The sequence below is a fragment of the Falco punctatus genome (assembly GCF_963210335.1).
Source record: "Falco punctatus genome assembly, contig: scaffold_25, whole genome shotgun sequence".
Taxonomy (NCBI): domain Eukaryota; kingdom Metazoa; phylum Chordata; class Aves; order Falconiformes; family Falconidae; genus Falco; species Falco punctatus.
The window spans coordinates 1,128,283-1,148,132 of NW_027660064.1; the positions used below are offsets into that span (position 1 = coordinate 1,128,283).

At 42.5% G+C, this 19,850-nt stretch overlaps 2 protein-coding genes and 1 pseudogene across 3 annotated transcripts; all 3 read right to left on the minus strand.

Moving 5' to 3' along the window:
- Positions 1-599: 599 nt before the first annotated feature.
- On the minus strand, positions 600-19,610 carry LOC308058129 (ankyrin repeat domain-containing protein 26-like; annotated as a pseudogene). Its single transcript has 6 exons — positions 19,036-19,610; positions 8,552-8,682; positions 6,385-6,598; positions 4,037-4,220; positions 3,433-3,579; positions 600-2,267 (listed from the first exon to the last, which is right to left on the minus strand). The product of its transcript is annotated as an ankyrin repeat domain-containing protein 26-like (transcript).
- On the minus strand, positions 9,742-17,200 carry LOC308058141 (uncharacterized protein). The gene is made up of 4 exons (XM_080412129.1): positions 15,374-17,200; positions 14,597-14,682; positions 10,959-11,185; positions 9,742-10,112 (listed from the first exon to the last, which is right to left on the minus strand). The coding sequence occupies exons 1-4, from the start codon at positions 15,504-15,506 to the stop codon at positions 9,941-9,943; spliced, it is 618 nt and encodes a 205-aa protein (XP_080268255.1). The 5' UTR covers positions 15,507-17,200; the 3' UTR covers positions 9,742-9,940.
- LOC308058138 (uncharacterized protein) lies at positions 11,881-13,595 on the minus strand. Its single transcript, XM_080412126.1, is given in 10 exon segments — positions 11,881-12,224; positions 12,226-12,257; positions 12,261-12,350; positions 12,354-12,420; positions 12,422-12,507; positions 12,511-12,551; positions 12,554-12,604; positions 12,607-12,892; positions 12,894-12,944; positions 12,946-13,595. Coding segments are annotated over 10 exon segments (1,137 nt in total). The 5' UTR covers positions 13,102-13,595; the 3' UTR covers positions 11,881-11,947.
- Positions 19,611-19,850: the final 240 nt, after the last annotated feature.

The following is a 19,850-nucleotide window of genomic DNA, read 5'->3' on the forward strand; positions in this document are numbered from 1 at the left end:
CATGCCCTAACAAAACAGTTAAATTAGCATGAAGAAAGTTCTAAGAACATGAAATACGCCTTTAACTTATTTTATTATACAATTAGACCTGTCTAGATTGAACCCAAAAGTATGAAATTTTGCCTGCCAGCAGCAGGCATCTGCATGGATGATGACCTCTCGTCATCTTTCTCAGCTGAGAACCTTTGACTATCAGCAGCTGTTCACGAGGATTTCTGTTTCCTAACACATAAAAAAGGCTCAGGTATTGTTCTTCCTTGAACAATACACAGGAACACACTGCAATCAGGTATTTTTTTCCTAACAAAACCCAAAGAAATCTGTTGTGATCTGAGAGCCACAGTTTGACTGCAAATATTACTCTGGTGACTGAAGGCAGGACTTTGTGTTAGATTGTTCTTTCTTCTGTTTCTTCACTATACAAATACAATTAAATGAATACAAATATCTGAAAGCTCCTTTGAGATACACTTTAAGGGTATGTTGAATCACATCCTCTTGTAGTCTTCTTACTCAGCTCGTTTTAGAAGTACTGATAGATTAGGTTTACAAAAATCTGCATAGCTCATATATATATATAGCTATATCCATATACACACACTCTCTCACATGATCTTCAAAAGGAACCCATTATTTTGGTAGTAAGAATACAAAGCAAGTCACAGTTTACAATGATTGACAGTACTGCTGGAGTGTGGCTACACATCATAAAAGAGAAAGCTTAAGGTCACCGTCTGACATGAACTTTGAGGAACAGGCAGGCCCCTCAGAACCCTCAAAACACATACAGAAATCAACAGCTGGACATTACTAATACTCTTCACTCTTGATAGCAGCTTACAGAGAACCTATTTTTTCCCCTCTATAGAAGCTTCATATAAATCTATCCCCAACCACTTCACTTCTCTGTACCTTCATTTCTCAGCCCTCGTGTATTGGATGGTTCCTCCTTTTATACCACTCTCATTCATGTCATCAGTGCAATACTTACATCAACACCATCAAATACTTAAGACTATTCTATAGGGCATAACATGGACTAAGGAAAATAGATGAAAAAAAGTTCTAGAGAAGAATCACCTTTCTTGATCAAAGCTTAGACTTGGATACCTTTTTTCTGTTCTCTGCTTAGATCTGAGGACTAATATCCCCGTTGCCAAAACTTTCCGCAATTCCGAGAGAAACATAACAAACCAGAACAAATCAGTATTCTTTGGTCCCATGCATATAACTTACACCGGATACATTGTAGGAACAAACTAATTTCAAGAATGGACAAACTTTAAATTGTTCTTTCTACGCATATACTTTACCTGTCTTTCTACTACGTCAGTCTCATATTTAAAGACTTGTTCCCTTAAATCAGTGCACTTGGCATTTAAATCCTTGTTTCGCTCTTCTATTAGATAAACTTGCTTTTCTGTATCAGCTCTAAGTTTGCTGAAAATGTCATTAAAACAGTGCTGCACATAATCCACTATTTTTTCTTTCATGATCCTCTTGTTCTGCATCTCTTCCCATTGCTGATGGAGTAAAAAGGTTTTCACTCTGGAGCTGGGCCAATCGCTCCTGCAAGGACTCCTGTTTTATTACAGGTTTGCTTACTGGATCTTTCTCAAGTTGTCAAGCATGATCACATTCCTTTGCCCGACACTGGCCTTGACTTAATTCTTTTTTGCCATTTCTAAAAGCAAAGCTTTTTCTCTGAGCATTTGCTTCAACTGGTGAAGCTCATTTTCTAGCCTATTAGCTTTGCTTTTAGCTTTACACAGCTGCAGAGACAAGCTCTTGTTGGTTTCTTGCACGCCAGAGAGGTCACGATGGAGCTCGACTTGCAAGCAAAGGCATTCATCACGTTCTCTGTGAAATCTTCGTTCAGCATTGCTTTTTGATGACAAATGAAGTTCAAGTTCTTGAACTGCAGCGTTCAGGGAGGAACGAAATGATTCAATTTCTGTCTCTAGTCTGTCTTTGCTTTTGTTTGTCTGCTCAAGTTTGGAAGTCAGCACTGCAGATTCTGTCTTTAGTAAGTCCAGCTCCGTGTTGAACTGAAAAAACATTTGTCTTAACGCTTCCTTGTTCAGTTTAAGTTCCTTTTTGAGAGCTTCATTTTTTTCTTTCAAGGTCTCATTTTCCTTTAAATATTTTCCTTCTTCCTCCTGGTGCCTAAGTCTTACTTGAGTGAGTTCTAGCCTTAGCATAGCAATCTCATCTTGTAGTAACTGATTCTTGTACAACAGATCCTGTTCTCTGTCAGTGCTGGATTCCTGAAGGACAGGGAACATGAATAAAGAGCCAATTGGGAAATGAATCTACAAAAAACCTGCAGCAATAAACTGCATTTTAACATTTCTAGTACTAAAGCATGACTTCAAAGATGAAGTTTCAGGCAATAAGCTACTCTGTGAACCCATGCACATGTACAACGTACGTACACAACGGAAGTGCAACATATCCTTAAAACCTAAATGAACATCCCAAATATACAGTTACGTTTTTTTCCCCCCTTAAACCAGCAACCAAAGCTTTTAAAATGACAGCGCTTTCTTGTATGTGCATGCCTTTATAATACTGCCTTTAAGGTTGAATTAGGTGTGCTACAGATCTGGTAAACACAAGGCCAGAAAGGGTATTTTCCTTCTCAAATGTCTTCTGAACACTTATCCTTTTTGTGTTACTGGAAGTTAGCTATAAAACTCAATCACCCCCGGAATGCAATAGTCCTGTATATTTCCTCTTTATTTTATGTATAACTTTTTTCCACTTAAACACATTCACCCTACATTTACTGGCCAGCACAGCCAAGAACAAAAAGGCTTCCAGGCACTGCACATTCTTTAGGAAATTCAGTAAACTCTTTTCAAGATCTTTTTTAATACAGTGTTTATGATTGCTTTTTCTCCTCCAGTTACTCTAACTCTTACAGAGAGTTGAATTCATTGCTGATATTCGATCATAAAATTTTAGTTATGTGGAGGTGGAAAAGAAAGGCATACTTGAAGTAAGTTCAATAAGGGAATAACTAATTTAAAAAAAAAAAAAAAAAGCAATGGAAACACAAACACTGTCAAACAACTTTCTTCCTGGTCAACCTTGCCATAGGTAGCTAGGTGTTTCACTGCTAGAAAGCCTAAAAAGTGATGACGAAATGTCTGTGAAATGACAAATAACAGATAGGTTAAGAAACGGTGTAAACAGTGTCTTCTATTAGTTTCCTACTTGCACAAGTAATTCAGGTACATACAGGAGTGATGCTGCTTTCCAGAACTTTTAGACATAAGAGAAAACAAGAAAGGTATTTACCCAGATAAGTTACACTGGTAAACAGTAAATAAACCATCAAGAAACAGAAAAAGTTATGTAAGATTTATTATGACTTTAAAACAAACATGGTGAAATTTAATTTATTATTAGAAAAAAAAATCTGCTTACCTCTGATTTTTTTCCTATAGATCTTCTTGTCCCTTCTTCTAGTTCCATTTGTCTCCCAAGGTGGTTGTTCAAAATTCCTTCTTGAAGGGCTCTGGCCCTCTTTTCCTGAGAGAGCTGTCTCTGTGTTTCATCACGTTCCTCTTCAACCTACAGTAATACAATAAAACTGCTTGCATCTGAAGAAAAAACAGAGCTAGCAATACATCTTCCCATTCTCCCTTGCATACTTGAAAACATTTTTGATTCCCCATCGTTATGATAATCCACCTATAAATAAATAAATTTAAATTTTCTTATGAAAATTTAAGAAGGCGAAATACAGGATGTTTTGTAGTAATTCAAAAAAACGTAAGGCTTTGCCTGAAACACAAATGAAACCTCAATTTTGAAAAAAGAAAAAAGGAATAATAAACTGAAAAGGAAAAAAAAAAAAAAAAGGAACAGCCCAATTGTGAACCAACTGTAATCTACTGTTCTCAAAATCTGACAATTGTTATCCAACGCCTCTTCCGTGAACAAAGCGCCTCCTTCTCTAGGCATACTGGAATACAATTGAAAAGAAGCAGAAAATAAGACAAAGACTTTAATTCATTATTTAATATACCTGTTTCAAGAGCTTTCTCAGTGTTCTTAACTCCATTTCTAAATTCCTAGAGTGTAACTCAAGTTTCTGTTTCTCCTCCATCTCTTTACAATATTGATCTTCTTTCCTTCGGAGGTCTTCTCTCATTTTCTCACACAGCACTTCTACTCTGAGCCTCTTTTCTTCTTGTTGTTTCAAAGAACATCTGGGATTTAACGGAGGATTTGAGAAACAAAAGCACTGATATAAAAGTAGATATTCCAACATGATGAACTTGCAGAGACAACTCAAACCATAAAAAATGTTAAATGTTTTCAGAGTTCATATTTTTACTGTACTTTTCAACTTTTTAAAGAATTCTAACTTCATTCCGTTGTGCATGGTATCAGTTGTACAAGATAGAGAAAAAAAACTTTGAGTGATTTATCCGTTATTTGTAAGTTTGTATAGGGAAACACACACCAGTGTGCACACTAGAAAAATAAAATTAAAAAAACCCATCTTCATATTACAGCCGTTTTGTTGAAAAAGGAGTTTGTTGTCTCATCAGATCAAAGCATCGTAAACTTTTACTATGGTTAGTACACATTTTCTTAGTATACTGAGCATTGCCTACATATTACGGATTCAGTGACCAGAAGTAATACTGGTGAATCAGCACGCCACTTACCTATGGCAGACCCGACAATTTTTCAGCAGCCTTCTGTAAGTCTAAAACAACTGCTGCCCACAGGCAGAACAAGCAGCTTCTGTTTACTCAAGAAGGATGTCAGTGTTCAAAACCAGATTCAGAAATGCATGGGGTTTAAGCTGAATACGATTAAAAACAGTTTTAAACCTCAGTTGGATCTACCTCTGGGAGAAACTACAGCAATTTCATTTTGAAGCTGACTTACAAGGAAAGCCTTATGGAAGGTCAGCTTCTTTACCAACTGAAACAATCAGCAATGAGCACTGACATGGTAGAAAACGGACCATGGTGTGCCCACGGTACCCAAACAAGAAAGCAGCTTTGTGTTTGATCATTATTTTGACTATTTTTTCCCATATACTCACAATAGTGGACAAAAAAAAAAAATTTAAAAAAATCAAGTGTCAACCTAAGGGAAGAACTGCCAATTGAAAGCCTGCTTTAGAAATTCCGCAAAACAAGAATCAACCACCACTAAAATCACTTGAAAAACTGACAGAAACATTTGTATTTGAATGGCGTATATTGCAAGGAGAAAGCTTTACATGTAATTTCTAGTGTAATTTCGCAAAAAGTGTAACTTTTGAAAGTATAAATTTAACGCTGCTTGGAGAATTCACTTAGAATGAAAATACTACTTCTTTATACTTGACAGATGTTTGAGGATTTTGAACACCTGCTGAAGTCAAACCCAGGCCAAGCTGGGACCGGCCTCTCTTCCTCGTACCCCCCTCCCCCGCGCTGGGAGGCCCAACTCCCCCAGGCCCAGCTCCCGCAGCCTCCCCTCACAGGGCTGGTGCTCCTGCCCCCGGGCCAGCCCGGCATCTCCCTGCCGACCTCACACGGACTGGGCAAGATCTCCTGGGCTGGGCGGCCAAACACCGGGCCCCGGGCTCGAGACACAGCTCAGCAAGCCCTGCGGAGGGGTGGGCACTCACTGCCCCCAGGGCCCTGGCACTGCTGCCCTCCATACAGCCCAGGCCGCTGCGGGCCGCCCCAGCTGCCAGCTCACGGTGGCTCCTGCTGAGCTCGCTCTCTGCCTGGGCCGCTCCCCAGCCACGCCGTCCCACCGGGGATCACCACAAGGAGATCTCCCCTCCCAGGCCAGGGCTCTGCAGTTGTCCTTGCTGAACTGCCTACGGTGCCTGCTGGCCACGCCTGTCTGACGTGATGTCAACAACGATGAGAAACCTCACACCTCCGGGTCTAGCTCAGGAGTGTGGGGAAAGGGGCAATCCCAAACTTGACCTTTCCAACAAACAAACAGGTAAGCAAACAAATGCTCTAAGCTCTGGTTTGACTTGCACTGGGTGGAGTTACCAGAAATCCTAGTATTATAGGCCCACTGAAGCTGCAAGGACAAAATGAAAAAAAAAAACCACCACCCAACCATCTCTCAAATCTCTCTTATAAATCTGATTTCCCCATACACACTCTCTTGCTCTTTTCTTGCTAGAAAACAAAGTTAGAACAACATCCAGAAGACTGTACATGGAGCTGGTATCCGGACGTTTTTCCCCTCTCCCATTATCTACTTCATAGCATAACTGGCCCACGGGATTCAAAAAACCCAAACCCAAAAGACTGGAAACTTCTCATCCTGTTGCCTGCACCATCAGTGTCTTTCGGAACAAAACCACTGACAAGATAATACATTATCAGACCACAATTTACATACTTAAGGCTTTGGATTTCCCTTTTCCATTCTGCTGCTTGGTGAGCCAATACGGATTTCAAATCTTGAGTCTTCTCCGCTCTGAACTGTGACTCCTCCCTTTCATCTTCCAATTTCCTTACTTCTCTTGAGAGCGCTTTATACTGATTTTTCTGACGTTCTATTCTCTGTTCATATTCAAGAAGTATGTTTTGCATTTTCAACAAAGTAGCAGAACCTGTTTTGAGACAGAAAAGACACAAAGCTGCACAAATACTGCCCAATGTACAAGCTGTTCAATGCTTTGCTGCATTAGGTGCAGGTGGCAGGTCTCGGTAGCGGGAAGGTCCCTGTGAGAAGGAGCCAGGGGTCGTCCCGTGCTGGACATGGACGGTTTCGATGGACCCACCGCAGGGCACAGCTGAGCCTCTCAGCCGTGCTGGCAGCTCCTCAGGAAAAACAAACGTAGGAAAGGGTGAAACCACCACACGGGCAGAGAAGGGGAAAAGCATGTGAAAACCAGCCCCGCAAACGAACACCCAGGTCAGCGAAGGAGGAGGGAGAGGTGCTGCTCCAGGTGCCAGAGCAGAGATTCCCCTGCAGCCCCTGAGAGAACCATGCTGGAGCAGATACCCACAGCGCAGTGCTGCGCAGGACCCCGTGCCAGAGCAGGCGGATCCTTCCCGAAGGACCTGCGACCCATGGAGGGCCCAGGCTGGAGGAGATTTTCCCCAAAGGACTGCAGCCTGGGGGAGGACTCACACTGGAGCAGGGAAAAGGGACGAGGAAGGAGCAGCAGAGAGAAACTGCTACGTCCCGACTGCAGACCGCAGCCTCCCCGTGCTGCCTGGGGAGGTGGCGGGGAAGGAGCGCAGCAGAGCTTGAGCAGGGGGGGTGCCGACGTGTCCTTCTCAGGTTTTGGGTCTTTGTTTCTCACTATCCAAATGTATTTTAATCGGTGGAGTCCGTTTTGCCAGTGACAGTCACTGGGAAGTGACAGCCCTGCCTTCACACTGACCCACAGGCTTTTTCACCCCGTTTCGTCAATGAGGGGCAGTGGCAGCACTGGGCGGGGAGTTTGGCCTTCAGCCAAGGTTAACACTTGCCTAATGAAATTTTAGCATAGTTTAAGAGCCCTAGTAAGTGATGCTTATGTTTATATAATGCCTTGTGCATATATGCAAGCATCTTATGACAGTTGAAATTTGTTATATATATGTACTTATTATTTTTAAGCAAAGCCATTATTTTGCTGTACTCTTTCTCATTAGCTGTTGAGGGGTGTGCTGGTTGTGGCTGGGATAGTGTTAATTTTCTTCACAGTCGCTGGTACAGGGCCATGTTTTACAGCTGTGCCGCAAACAGGGTTGGTAGCACGGGGATGTGTTCCTTATGGCCCAGCAGCGCTCACACAGAGCCAAGGCCTTTTCTGCTCCTCACCCCACCCCACCAGCCAGCAGGCTGGGGGTACGCAAGGAGCCGGGCCGGGACACAGCTGGGACAGCTGACCCCAGCTGACCCAAGGGACGTGCCATGCCACACGGCATCATGCTCAGCATATAAAGCTGGGGGAGGACGAAGGAAGGGAGGGACATCCAGAGTGATGGCACTTTGTCTTCCCAAGTATTTGTTATGCGTGACGGAGCCCTGCTGTCCTGGAGATGGCTGAACACCCGCCTGCCCATGGGACGTGCTGGATGAATTCCTTGCTTTGCTTTGCTTGCGTGCGTGGCTTTTGCTATTAAACTGTTTTCATGCCGACCCATGAGTTTTCTCACTTTTCCCTTTCCGATGCTCTCCCCCACCCCACTGGGGTGGAACAAGTGAGTGGCTGTGTGGTGCTTAGGTGTTTAGGTGTGGCTGGGCTTAAACCACATCAAGGGGATATAAAGAAGAAAAAGCTCTTGCTGACTTTTGATGACCGCATTAGAAGGAGCTGAACTGTACTTTGCAAGAAACTGCTTCTCCAGCTCTGACTAGACAGAGAACCAATGATAACGTAAGGCACGTCGGCTGGCAATGCAGGCAACATCTCAGGTTAAGTGACAGTTTCACAGCTTTTGAGGGGGATCTCTAGTCACAAAGAGATACTATATCAAAATATGAAATTAACATACTTTGGAGTGCATACAAAGAAATCATGTTTTAAGGGGAACTTGTAACAGCTGAAGACAGAGACTTGAAAACATACCCATATGAACCACACTAAGCTCTTCCAACAGCAGCATAGTCTCCTTGTAGGTTGAAGCTTGTAACCAGACATCCTCTGAAGGTGGGTCAGATGAGTGAGTTAAACCAGGGTCATCAGTTACTTCCACTGGTATGCTGACCTACAAAAAATACAGTACTTTCTGTAATTCCACTGTCTAGTATTACAGACCATTACAAATGCAGGAATGATTCATTCTCTCCTTCACAGCCCACAGATTTGTCTCAAATACAATAAAGCTGCATACCAGCAGCAATTTGTACATCTGGTTGATCACTACATAAACACTGCTCCCACCTAAGTGATTAAAAGCTGATAGAGACTGTTTATCAAGAAACTAGTTTTACAGTACCTCGTTCCTTTCACTCCTGGTTGTTGCTGCAGGTCTAGAAAACAAGAAATATATTTCAGTACTGAAATGCTTACTTTGCATTATGAATAATACCTACAGTTGCTTTGAAAACTTAATTGCAGAACTGAATTAAACTAAAATCTGGTATAGTAACTTTGCTAGATATAGTTCAAGACTGAAACAATTATTGTGTGCTATTAACGTCTACTGGAAGGCTAATTTTTCCGCAAGATATTAAGCAAATAGTTGAAATAACTGTTCCCTAAACTTCACGCAAAGTGACAGAAATCTTACAGCTACAGACATGTAGCTATACGCTTACGTGCATTCCCTGTTTAATACCAGGGGTTTAGCTCTCTTCAGTACCGAGAATCCTTCTCCTACAGGTCAAAGAACTGTAATTTTGGATTCTCTGGTGTCCTGGGTCTGGCTGGGACGCAGTTTATTTTCTTCACAGCAGCCCACACAGGGCTGTGTGTTAGATTTCTGACCAAAACAGTGTTGATAACACACCAGATTTTTAGCTAGGGCTGAACAGTGTCAACAACTTCTCTTTCTCACTTTGCCACAACCCACACAAGTAAGTTCAGGGTGGGCAAGAAGTCAGGAGGGTACACAGCTGCAAGAGAAAAGGTGGAGCAGGGAGCAGGGCAAAAAATCCTGAGATACCTGCAGTGAAAAAACTGAGATACCTCACCCTTTTTAAACACATGAAATACTTCTATGCCTGTGCACACACACTCATGTAATTAATCAGAATTCGTGCACGTGACCTTATTGTTGACTTGGCCAGCATGTTCAAAAGCACTCTAAACCGAAGTGAAGTGTTTGTCAACACAAAGCGCATCAGGTAGTCACAGGAAAGAACAAGAAAGAACAAGAAAGAACATCAGGTGGTCACACGAAAGAACAAGAATCTTCATATGCATCAGGTTTACAAAAAACCTTAAACACACAACAAAAACCCAAACTTGCCTCTAGCTCTCAGGCCAATTTTTATCATTAAGTGAGTTTTATTTTCAACATTCCTTATATGCATACCTTCCTTCATCCTCAGATGTTTCACTGGAAGTGCTATCATCCGGTACTTGACCATGATTGCCACTGGAAGAGCTCATCTGCTGATGAGCCTTCTGCTTTGAAGGCTGTCTTTTACTTTCCTTTGCACCTTTGGCATTCAGGGCAATTTTACTGCATTACACAGAAAGAAAGAAAAAAAACAAAACACCAAGTGAGTAGGTTTATAAAAAAATATTTCTGTGAAACAGACATACTTAAGATGATGTCCAGAAACAACCGAGACAAAAAAATAGCTATGATAAAATCACAGACTTGACTGTAAAGATCGTGGAATATGCCCAAGTATTTAAAACCCTTCCCCTAGAGTGAGGGGGACACGTGGAATCTGAGCTGGATCCAGGTTAAGCTGGACTATATCCAACAGCCACGTTACAGAAAGCATCTAGAGCAGAGATTCCTTTGAAGGACAGACAGAAAAAGCTCCTGCTTAGGTCTGCATAAAAATACGTGTGCCTTCTTTAGACTTTTGAGATTGGTTTGGTAATATCATCTTTTCCCCTCTCCCGACAAAGGGCATATTAACTTAATGAAAAGGAAAACACCAACTGCACGGAGATCACTAAAATCACCTAGAAAAGGGAGTAGTAGCAAACCCCAAGTTCCTACTTTTCTTTTCTAGGTGGCCATTTCCTACAAAAATAACTGCTTTTTCCAGTCTTCAGTTCTGGTTTTGAAGATGCATTTTACCTCAGTGTTGACATGGAAATCACAGGAATTTAGGTGGGCGTTTTCTTTTGTTTTCCCCTTTTCTTTTTTTAGAGCAGGCAATAAATTTGAACCTCCATCGTGCGCTTCATTTTGTCTAAAAAGAATTTTTCTTCATTTTTTGAGAAGCAGTGGACTACTCACTATGGCTTTCACCACTAAGGAAACTACTTCAACTACCACAGTATCAGAAAACCTAAGACACTTACATAGTACTACAAATAAGAGCTAGAGATTATTTCCTTAGCTTACCCTTTCATTGGCATTTTAATCAATTTTGAGCTCTCCCCAGATGAAAAACTCTTTTTGTCTTTTTCTTCTATCGTGTTTTCATTCTCCATTTTCAAACAGTCATTCTTCCTTACAGTAATCTTTTGTTTCATTTGCCGATTAGTGATGTTATTTAATTTATCCACACATTCCTGTTTTGCCACGGCCTGCACTTTTGAACATCTTTGTTTGTCTTTTTCCTTCTTAACCTATAAAAACAAAGTTAAGCTTCACGTATTTCTAGAAGACAGAAACACCACATCCAAGATTGATTAATTCAGAGTTTACCCCTGAAATAATATAAAATGATCTTTTTTTAATTCATAGAGAAGCATTTTCACAAAACTACACTACAAGGTGTATTATGCCATTGAAAGTACTTTGAATTCACTCATGATGCAAGACATAACAAAAATACAGCCCTTAGAAAGAAAACAATAGTGTCTCTTAAAACATGAACAAGAAAAAAGTGAAAACAGTACTGATGGACAAAGCGTTAGGAGGACTGCACAATGTTCGTTGTAACACCACCAGAAAAAAATCAAGTGGAACTGCGAACAAGGGGAGGAAAGAAAAAAAGATCCCAAACCCACAAACACAACTGGTTTCACAGGAAAGAGGAATTTTAGTGAAAGGCAATGAAGACACACCACGCAGATATCACAGCACATGAATTATTAGTCAGGACCCTGTTCAGAAGCTATTTTCATTCTTTGATTCAGAATCAGAACCTGGATTTCTTTTTATGGCAATGAAGAGATAACTACTTGCACTGGAACCAAGTGCCACCTATTGTTAAACTGGAACAATAATGCATTCCGTTTTCCAAAAATGGGGAAAAAAGACAACTCTCTACTGCTCTCTTTATTCACCAGTCACCAATTTAATTAGAACAAACCCCAATTTGTAGGAAGCATCCTCCTTTAATGATGAATAGCTAAAGTGAACAGGACCGTTGATCCAGAGCGAGATTAAAGAATAAAGAGTAGCAGGTGAACCACCTCTTTTAGCAGCTGTACCTTCTCTTTCTCCAAAGCCAGGAATACTATTTGCAGCATTCCTACCCTACCCTTAAATCTTCCCGTATCTTGTTTTAGTTCTTCATCAAGATTCCTTTTCAGCATGACGTATGATTGCTGAGCATTTGCAAAAAGTCTTTCCATTTCTGTTTCTCCTATTTTGTTGTTAATAAAGCAGTTCCTGGGAAAATCATCACTAAATCCAGAGTCTTTTCCAAGTTTCCTCTGTTACAAAAAGTGCATTTTCATCACATGTAGAAACTTATTTTATTTTAGGAATAATATTAGAAATGTCATCCAAAAGACTTGTTTTAAAGCTGTATCTCAGGGAGTATTCAGGACTTCCCACTGCATTTCAACTACTTTCAGTTTCATTCTCTTCCATTTCCATAGAAGGCATTTTTTTCTCTCTCTTTCTCTCTCCCTCCTTCTGCTAGAGGCATCTTTGTATCATCGATATTGTTTGTGCAATCTTCTTCATCTGTACTCCAGGTATCTTCCATGTTTGCATTTCAGTTATCTTGATCAGAAAGGACACCAAGACTCGGAATACAGTTTCCATTTTGGGTACTTTTCCACCTAGCATAAGTTTAATATCTCCAAATTCACTTTACTTTCTAAGCTGTTACTTGATTCCGTTGCATGAGATGAAACAACATGAGAACTCTTCAATTCAGCACTGAAGCCATCTTCTGACATTTCTTCCACAAGGGAAGTAGTTCTCCCAGTTTCATTAATTTCACCAAGCAGCTGCTTTAGCTCTGCTGTAACATTTTTACAATTTGTTTTCAATTCCCTTTTCTCATTTTCAACCCACATTCTTGCATATCTTTCTTTCCAAGGTCTTGGACTTAACTGCTTGTCAGCACTGTGCAATTCCTCATTTTCTGCTGTGAAATTTCTGATGTAAAACTTCTGCCTTACCAGTGTGATTTTCATGTGCTGTTTTTTTCTATCAAGTTGGTAGTTTCTAAAATATATTTATCCTTAAGTAAACAGGTACAGACAGAAAGATTATCAAGAAAAATTACTACAGTTAATCTATGCAATTTCTGTTGCAAACTCATCCTATAATAGAAATAAGGCATTTTGAAAGCCATTTTCATTAAAAAAATCAAGGGACACTAAATGAAAGGTTCACTGCACACCATCTTCTTAACAAGAGAAGGACTCAGAGACAGCGGTTTCTTGGGTTAGGTTTGCCTAGGCATTAGGGTTGCTTTTACCTTTTAGCCTGCTTGCTTGCTGTAACTGCCGGCATTTGTCACAGAGCATGTTTATTTTTCACGGTTTATTGCTTTAATACCATTTTTCATTAAAACTGCCAACATTTTCCTCACCTACCCTCCTCCCTCCATCGCGCTCTACCGTCTGGCATTGTACAGTCCCCGGCCACCTAAGCTAACCCAACGGGAATGAACATGACAAGCTTCTTACCGTTCACCACACAGAGAACTGGCTAAGGGAGGATTATTTCTTCACCCAAGCTTCAGAAATAATGAATTCCACTCCAAGGTGCAAAGGAAAGGATTTATTAGGGGAACCTGCCTGCTCCTGCCCTCATCCCAGAAATCAGGAACCCAAGCTCGCAGGAAAACCGCACCACGCCTTAATCCTACCCAGCCCCCTCAAGTCCCTGTCCCCACGCTCTGTTTCTCAACAGCACCGACGGCTTCTGCCCCGTGTCACAGTCCTGCCCACACGCCCCTTTCCCTCGTGGTGCCTCCTGAAGAGGGCCTGCAGCCTTGGTGTCCCAGCGGGCTGAGACCGTCATGCTCCTCACGCTCCTCTCGTCAGCCAGGCCCTGTTCTCCCGCGGCAAAGACCCCTCCGCTCACAAGAGGGAAGGAGCACCTCAGCCAGACACCACCTGTCTCACCCTCCCCCTTCCCAAGCTCACTGGCCAACTACTACCACCTTGCAACAGGCTTAAGTCCTGCGCTTTGCCTGTTGGAATTAGGCACGTCCCTCTCTCGTGACGCCCGGCTGTGGGGTGGAAATCATTTGCTACGCTGTCCCTTCGGGTGTTCCAGAGGACGCCAGACCCCGCTGTGCAGCCCTGCCCCGCATGCCCAACACAAGCAGGACGCCTGCCTTATTCCCCTCTAGGATACCCTCCGAGAAAACCCTTTTCAAACACTTCACGTGGCCAAACAAGAGCACATTTTGCAGAGGCTGGGGAAGCATCAGAAAGGTCGCGATATTTCAAGGTGTTCTCTTTGATCTTTGTCTTACAGACCGGCATGTTTCATCAAACAGATCAGCATATTATAGACAAATCTCCCTCTTCACTTGAACGTGCATTTTGCACAGGCAATAAAACCCACATTTGGTGGCACTGTTTCTCAGCAGTGCACAAGAGGAGAAACACCGCTCAAAATTTAAGCAAACCAACTGAAAACAACAAGCATCCGACATAGTGACAAGGATTTAACCCCACCATAAGAAGACTGTATCCAACTTTATTTCAGACGGTAAACACAGCCTTCACCTACAGGACGTCCCTTCTGCATTATTCATTGACTGGTAAGTTTTCTTTACCTTAGTGTATAATACAGCCTACTGAATCAGACTGCAATCCAAAATATTTGGGTTTACATACCCGCACACCATAATATTCAATGCCATCTTTCATGTCTTCTTTTTCAGCTGATGATGACATATGAAAGGTAGATCCCGAGTTCTCACCTGCAGTGAAAAACCACACATTTTTATAACCATCAAGACTTCATATTACTTATTTACACCTAGAGTGCATCCTGAATCATCCTACTTGTGACAAAAAACTTAACACAAAATAAAAAAAAATACTACGTGCAGGACTGACCGTTTAGTAAAGGAGAAATCCTTCAGATGAGAGTTCTACGCCAACAGCAAAACTTCCCTGCCATTCTACACTCCAGATGCTCAAGAGACAGCGTCGCAAACTACAGGCAGAAGCCCTTCACAACAAACCCTGAACTTTCAGTCACATTTTAGCTCCTAGGCAAAGCGTAACAGTAAGGTATCAAAAATTAAGACGGGGGGAAAAGTGCTTGGCCAGATCATAGCTTTCTTCTGCTACGTTATCATCCAAGAATGTCCAGGTGTTCAGACAGGTCAGCCCTAAACCACATACACTTTCAGCACTATGCCACAAGAACCCGAACCCAAAGAGATACAAACACATCCAAAGGGCACACGTAACGCAAACAAGGTAACTTCCTTTACAACTTGCCAGCAAGCGCCGTGACAGCTGGTGTTAATTAACAAATACTAAGCACTTCATTGCTATAGCGCGCACCCACACCGTAAGTGCATTCCTAAGGCAGACATCGATAAAAGCTCACTTCAGCCTGTACGTGTTTACAGACAAACATTTAGTCCACCAGGAAGTTACCGGTGTGGCGCTCCCCTGAAACAATCCGTGAGCGCGCTCCGTGTCTGTCTGCAGCTGGAAGCAACACACCAGGTGATCCTTCTTCCGGACTTTCAGAATCCGTCTGTAGAGCATAAAACACGGGCGTGAGCATCGGTACAAATTCTCAACTCATTTCTACGCAAAATGTTCCTGCTAAGCCAACTTGCACAGCATGGAATCACAAAAGCCTTTGATCAGCCCCTTGGAAAGGGCACGTCAAGACACAGTATATTGGAAAATCACAGCAGACTTGTGTGTTTTCAGATCTTAGGCAAAAACCTCACAACTCATCTAAACTAGTCTGTCACGCTGGCAAACTGCACAGCCGCAAGGGAGAATTAACACGGTAACTCGAGCTGTGGGTTGCCAACCCGTAACTGCAGGTCTGGGGGGGACCCAACTTTCGGACTGAACTGGTACCCGATACTCAAATTTGTGCTGACGTTCCCCAGGCACACGTCCTGCAGTGGGGAGCGAACACATTGCTACTCCCAGTTGCAAGGGTTGAACAAAGACGAGCAAGACAAAGCTTACAGAAACCAAGGCTACAAAAAAAAAAACCCCAAAACAACCCAGCAGCGTTTTAGCCTTGTATTTTTAAGAAGCGGGTGGGGAAGAGTTCCTTCTTCCTCACAAGAGAAGTCAGAGGGCGTAAGCTACAGACTCTGCCCGCTTTCTTCTAACCCATTCCCACAGACAGGAAGAACTAAAAGGGCAAACACAGCCAGCACGTGTGGTATTTCTGTTGAACGCTACTCTCAAAAAGGGCCAAAACGGTAGAAAGGCTCTTTCCCAAAGCAGCTCATCATCTAGGCTGCAGACCCTAAGGGCAACCACTGAACACGTCAGCGGAATAGAGTTGTGTGGTGAAAAAGCAACAATCCCGCCAGCCCCGCTGAGAAGCTCAGACTATTTTAAGCAGCAAGAAACTTCACTGCCGCAATACTGTACCAGAAACCCAACTCCAAGGGCCAGCTGCCATGAGACCCAAATCATTAGCTCGACCTACCTTCACCCCAAGCCTCGCTGAACAGCTAGCACACAGCACAAGTATTTCAAGGGCCCCCAGTTACAAACATACAGCAGAACCAGGAGAAGGGGAAATAAGCCTCAGCCGCGGCAGGGCCCAAGCTCCGAGTGCTTCTGGATCTCGCTCCCCACCCCCGCCCCACTGGGAACCCCGGTGTCCTTCACAGGAAATACCTCAGAATCCCAGGGAGATTCAGCACCTTCCTCTTCCTCTGCTCCCACCGCAGTCAGGGCACCTACAAAGGCAGTAAGAGGTGAGACACTGAGCCCTTCTATTTCACTCTGCTTTTCCCCATCACCCCTGCGCCCAAAAGATGCACAGCGGTTCTGTTGCTGAGGACAAACTAAGCAGTGAGTGTTGAATTCAAGGGTTTCTTCACACCCAGCACACAACAGACCACGGTACTTCCTTTGGATCGCCACCTCTCTTGCCTCCTCTCCAGCAGGAGATGGCTATGCACAACAGCTGACACAGCTACAAGCAGCACTGAACACGGGTTTGTGTCACGCTCAGGAAGAGGCTCCAGCATGCTGCAGCCCTGTGGCATAGTGTTCTAGGTCACCTGCTCTCCAATCCACAGCTCCAGAATTTTCCACTGACTACCACTATCCACTGTACAAGAAGTACCATAGAAACACCACCCGACACATCTTCACGCTAAAATCACCAAGAAACAATGCTCCTTTTGTAGCACTACCAGAAAAGATCTTCCTTGACTAGCAGTTTTTACCCTGCACCTTCCCAGAAGGTAGACACCTAAGCTTTGCCATTGAAAAAGAGGAGAGATTCACCGCCCAAAATCTCACCCCAAACACACAACTTGTCTCTATCTCAGGGGGCTAACATCCGAATCTCTTCTCTACTAGGCACACGCAAGGCTCAGTCTCAGTAGGTTCCTGGCCAGATTAAACTATCTTCATTTCTCTCTTTTAAGCTAGTCCGTTAGGTAAAACTGATTCAGTATTCGCTCTTGTGGAGACATGCACACAAAAACCGGGAAAGGAGCTAGAGACCAGTGAGGGCACCCGTCCTAGCAGAGGGGAACTGCTGGTTCCAGCCTCAGCTAGGACTACTCACACTGTGCCAAATGCAGGCTTATGGCAAAATGCACAGACAGAAGAGCATGTATAGGCACAACACCTGGAATACAGCAGGTTCTGCCAGGCCCGCTCTGTAGCATTTGATCAGCAGCTACACACGCTCTGGTAACATCTACCACACCACTCTACTCTCTGGAGACACACAGTGGAAAGTGTGCCTTCTCCTCCTGCTCCAAGACCTGAGGTGAGTACCAGAGTGCTCAGCCCTGACTGACATGGCAATGCTTTCGAGCACACTCAAGCGTGGCACTGGAGAGACTTTCTACGTTTTAAAACTGGACAAGGTGAGGCACTGGAACAGAACAGCTTTCTCTCAGATGGACTCAAATCTTTCCCAGGCTTCAGCCAAGAGCAATCACAACTTTTCAGTCTGACAGTACGGGCCAGAAAGGGGAATACTACTGTCACACCCAAGACTCTCTAATCCTCCTCTTTTTCAACTGTGCGTTTTGTTCTGATCGCTTCAGGGAGAACACAGCAACAAAACCAAGAATGACACCTGCTCCATGTAGCATCGTTTGGAATCCAAGGCCACAATTTGTTCTTCAGGAATGAATGAAAAGGAACAAAAGCTACTTTCCTCCTTGCCAATGCTCACTAAGGTTCACAGGCAAGGGAAAAACTTACTGTTTCAGAAGTCAATCACCGTTTCAGTTCATTTACTGTGCATTAATATTTATAGAGGAAGAACTGGGATCAGTATTCACTAACTCACTTCTCTCACCAGTGTTGTCTTTGGAAGCACTGTGGATTTGATGGCTATCATTACAAATAGAGTTTTTCACACCCTCAACAACTGCAGTTCGTAGCTCTTCACCAGTGTTTTCCTTTTCCTGCTCCTTCTCCTCTTCTTCCCGTTCAGGTGATTTTTCCTAGAAGATATTGACCAAACAGCTGGAAATAGCAGAAACAAGCACCTTCTTAGCCATCCATCGACAACTTTAAAAATGCTTTTCCTGTGTAAGACAACAGGGAAACTTTGTTGAGCTTTGTTTTACAATGCCTTCAGTTTTTCCATGGGACTCTATGAGTAGACAGCAATGACATTAGCCCTAAGTCTCACCCCTGGTTCTGCAAAGCTCCGGAGAAGCAATTCTTCATGTCAGCCTAACTCTAGCTTTCATTTCAGTACATCGTACCGGAACACGCTCTTCTTCCTCTACTTTGCTCCAGGAAAATCACTAACTTCCTGCTCTCAATCTTACTCAAACTTTTTGGTTCCTCACTTTCAGCCATCACACCATGTATTTTACTAAATGGCAATAAATCTTGACAGATAAAAACTGTACATACAACTGAGAAAAAATGAATTTATTTCAGAAAAATTATACTGCCTATTTGTTTTCCTGCAAAACCACTGCAACCAATAAAAAAAAATATTGAAAATACTGCCCAACACTATTCTTATACCTAAGAAACTGCTTTGGCTAGGAGTAAAGGCATTTTCTAATATAAAAAAAGGAAGATCAAAAGATGGATATACGTGAAGTATTAACAGAAATCCAGTTTACCTTTTGGTTCTTACCTTTATTACCCTTAGAAAATACCTTTGTGATTGAATCATCCTTATATAACTTACTTTGGTGCTTGAGTGAAATGCTGCTCTTACATTTTCTTCATGCCTATTCAAGCACAAGTTTTCACCTTCTTGTTTCAGTGCTTCACAGACTTTATTATCTACTTCATATTGCTCTTCTTCTGTATCTTCATCATCCACATGTTCAAGAAAGTCAAAGTTTGGTCTTTGACTTTCAAGCCTTGGGTTTTTTCCTGCTGACAAAGAACTATTATCACTTTCAAAGCCATTACTGAAGCTTGACTTTTTCTCCTTAAGACCACAACTATCTGAGAGAAGCTGAGGTGTCTCTTTTTTCCAGTTTGTCATCTTAGATTCTGCAAAAAGGGAGTCATCATTTCTGTGAAACTTCACCCCAATCATGCTTTTCTTGTTCCAACTTTCTTGTTTATCTTGCAAATTATTTAGATTTTGAAAGACAGTTTGCTTTGGTACCGACTTGCAAGATACTTCATTATTCACCGTCTTTGGAGACATGGCAGTTATGTCAAAACAACAAAAGGAGTTATGTAAATGGAAACAGGCATGTTACCAGATGAATGGAGTAATCTGGGAACGTCTGGAAAAGGAACCAAGTCAAGGATGGGCAGGATGGAGGAAGGACTTGGCCAGGGACAAAGGCTTAGGAGGGGATTAATAGCTTCATTTTAACAACATGACTTATGTTTTCTGAAGTGACCAAGTGCTGTGTTTTCAAAATGCTACTTTTCTCATTTACTATAGGAAAAGAAATGTTAAAAAAACTACTTA

What these genes read in the sequence shown, in the direction of transcription:
- LOC308058141 (XM_080412129.1), bottom strand. Translation starts at nt 15,506, where the DNA reads ATGCTCACGCCCGTGTTTTATGCTCTACAGACGGATTCTGAAAGTCCG. An exon ending in TTGAATATTATGGTGTGCGG is followed by an intron (nt 11,186 to 14,596) that starts GTATGTAAACCC and finishes TTGTTTTTATAG; the next exon opens with GTTAAGAAGGAAAAAGACAA. An exon ending in ATTAAAATGCCAATGAAAGG is followed by an intron (nt 10,113 to 10,958) that starts GTAAGCTAAGGA and finishes TGTGTAATGCAG; the next exon opens with TAAAATTGCCCTGAATGCCA.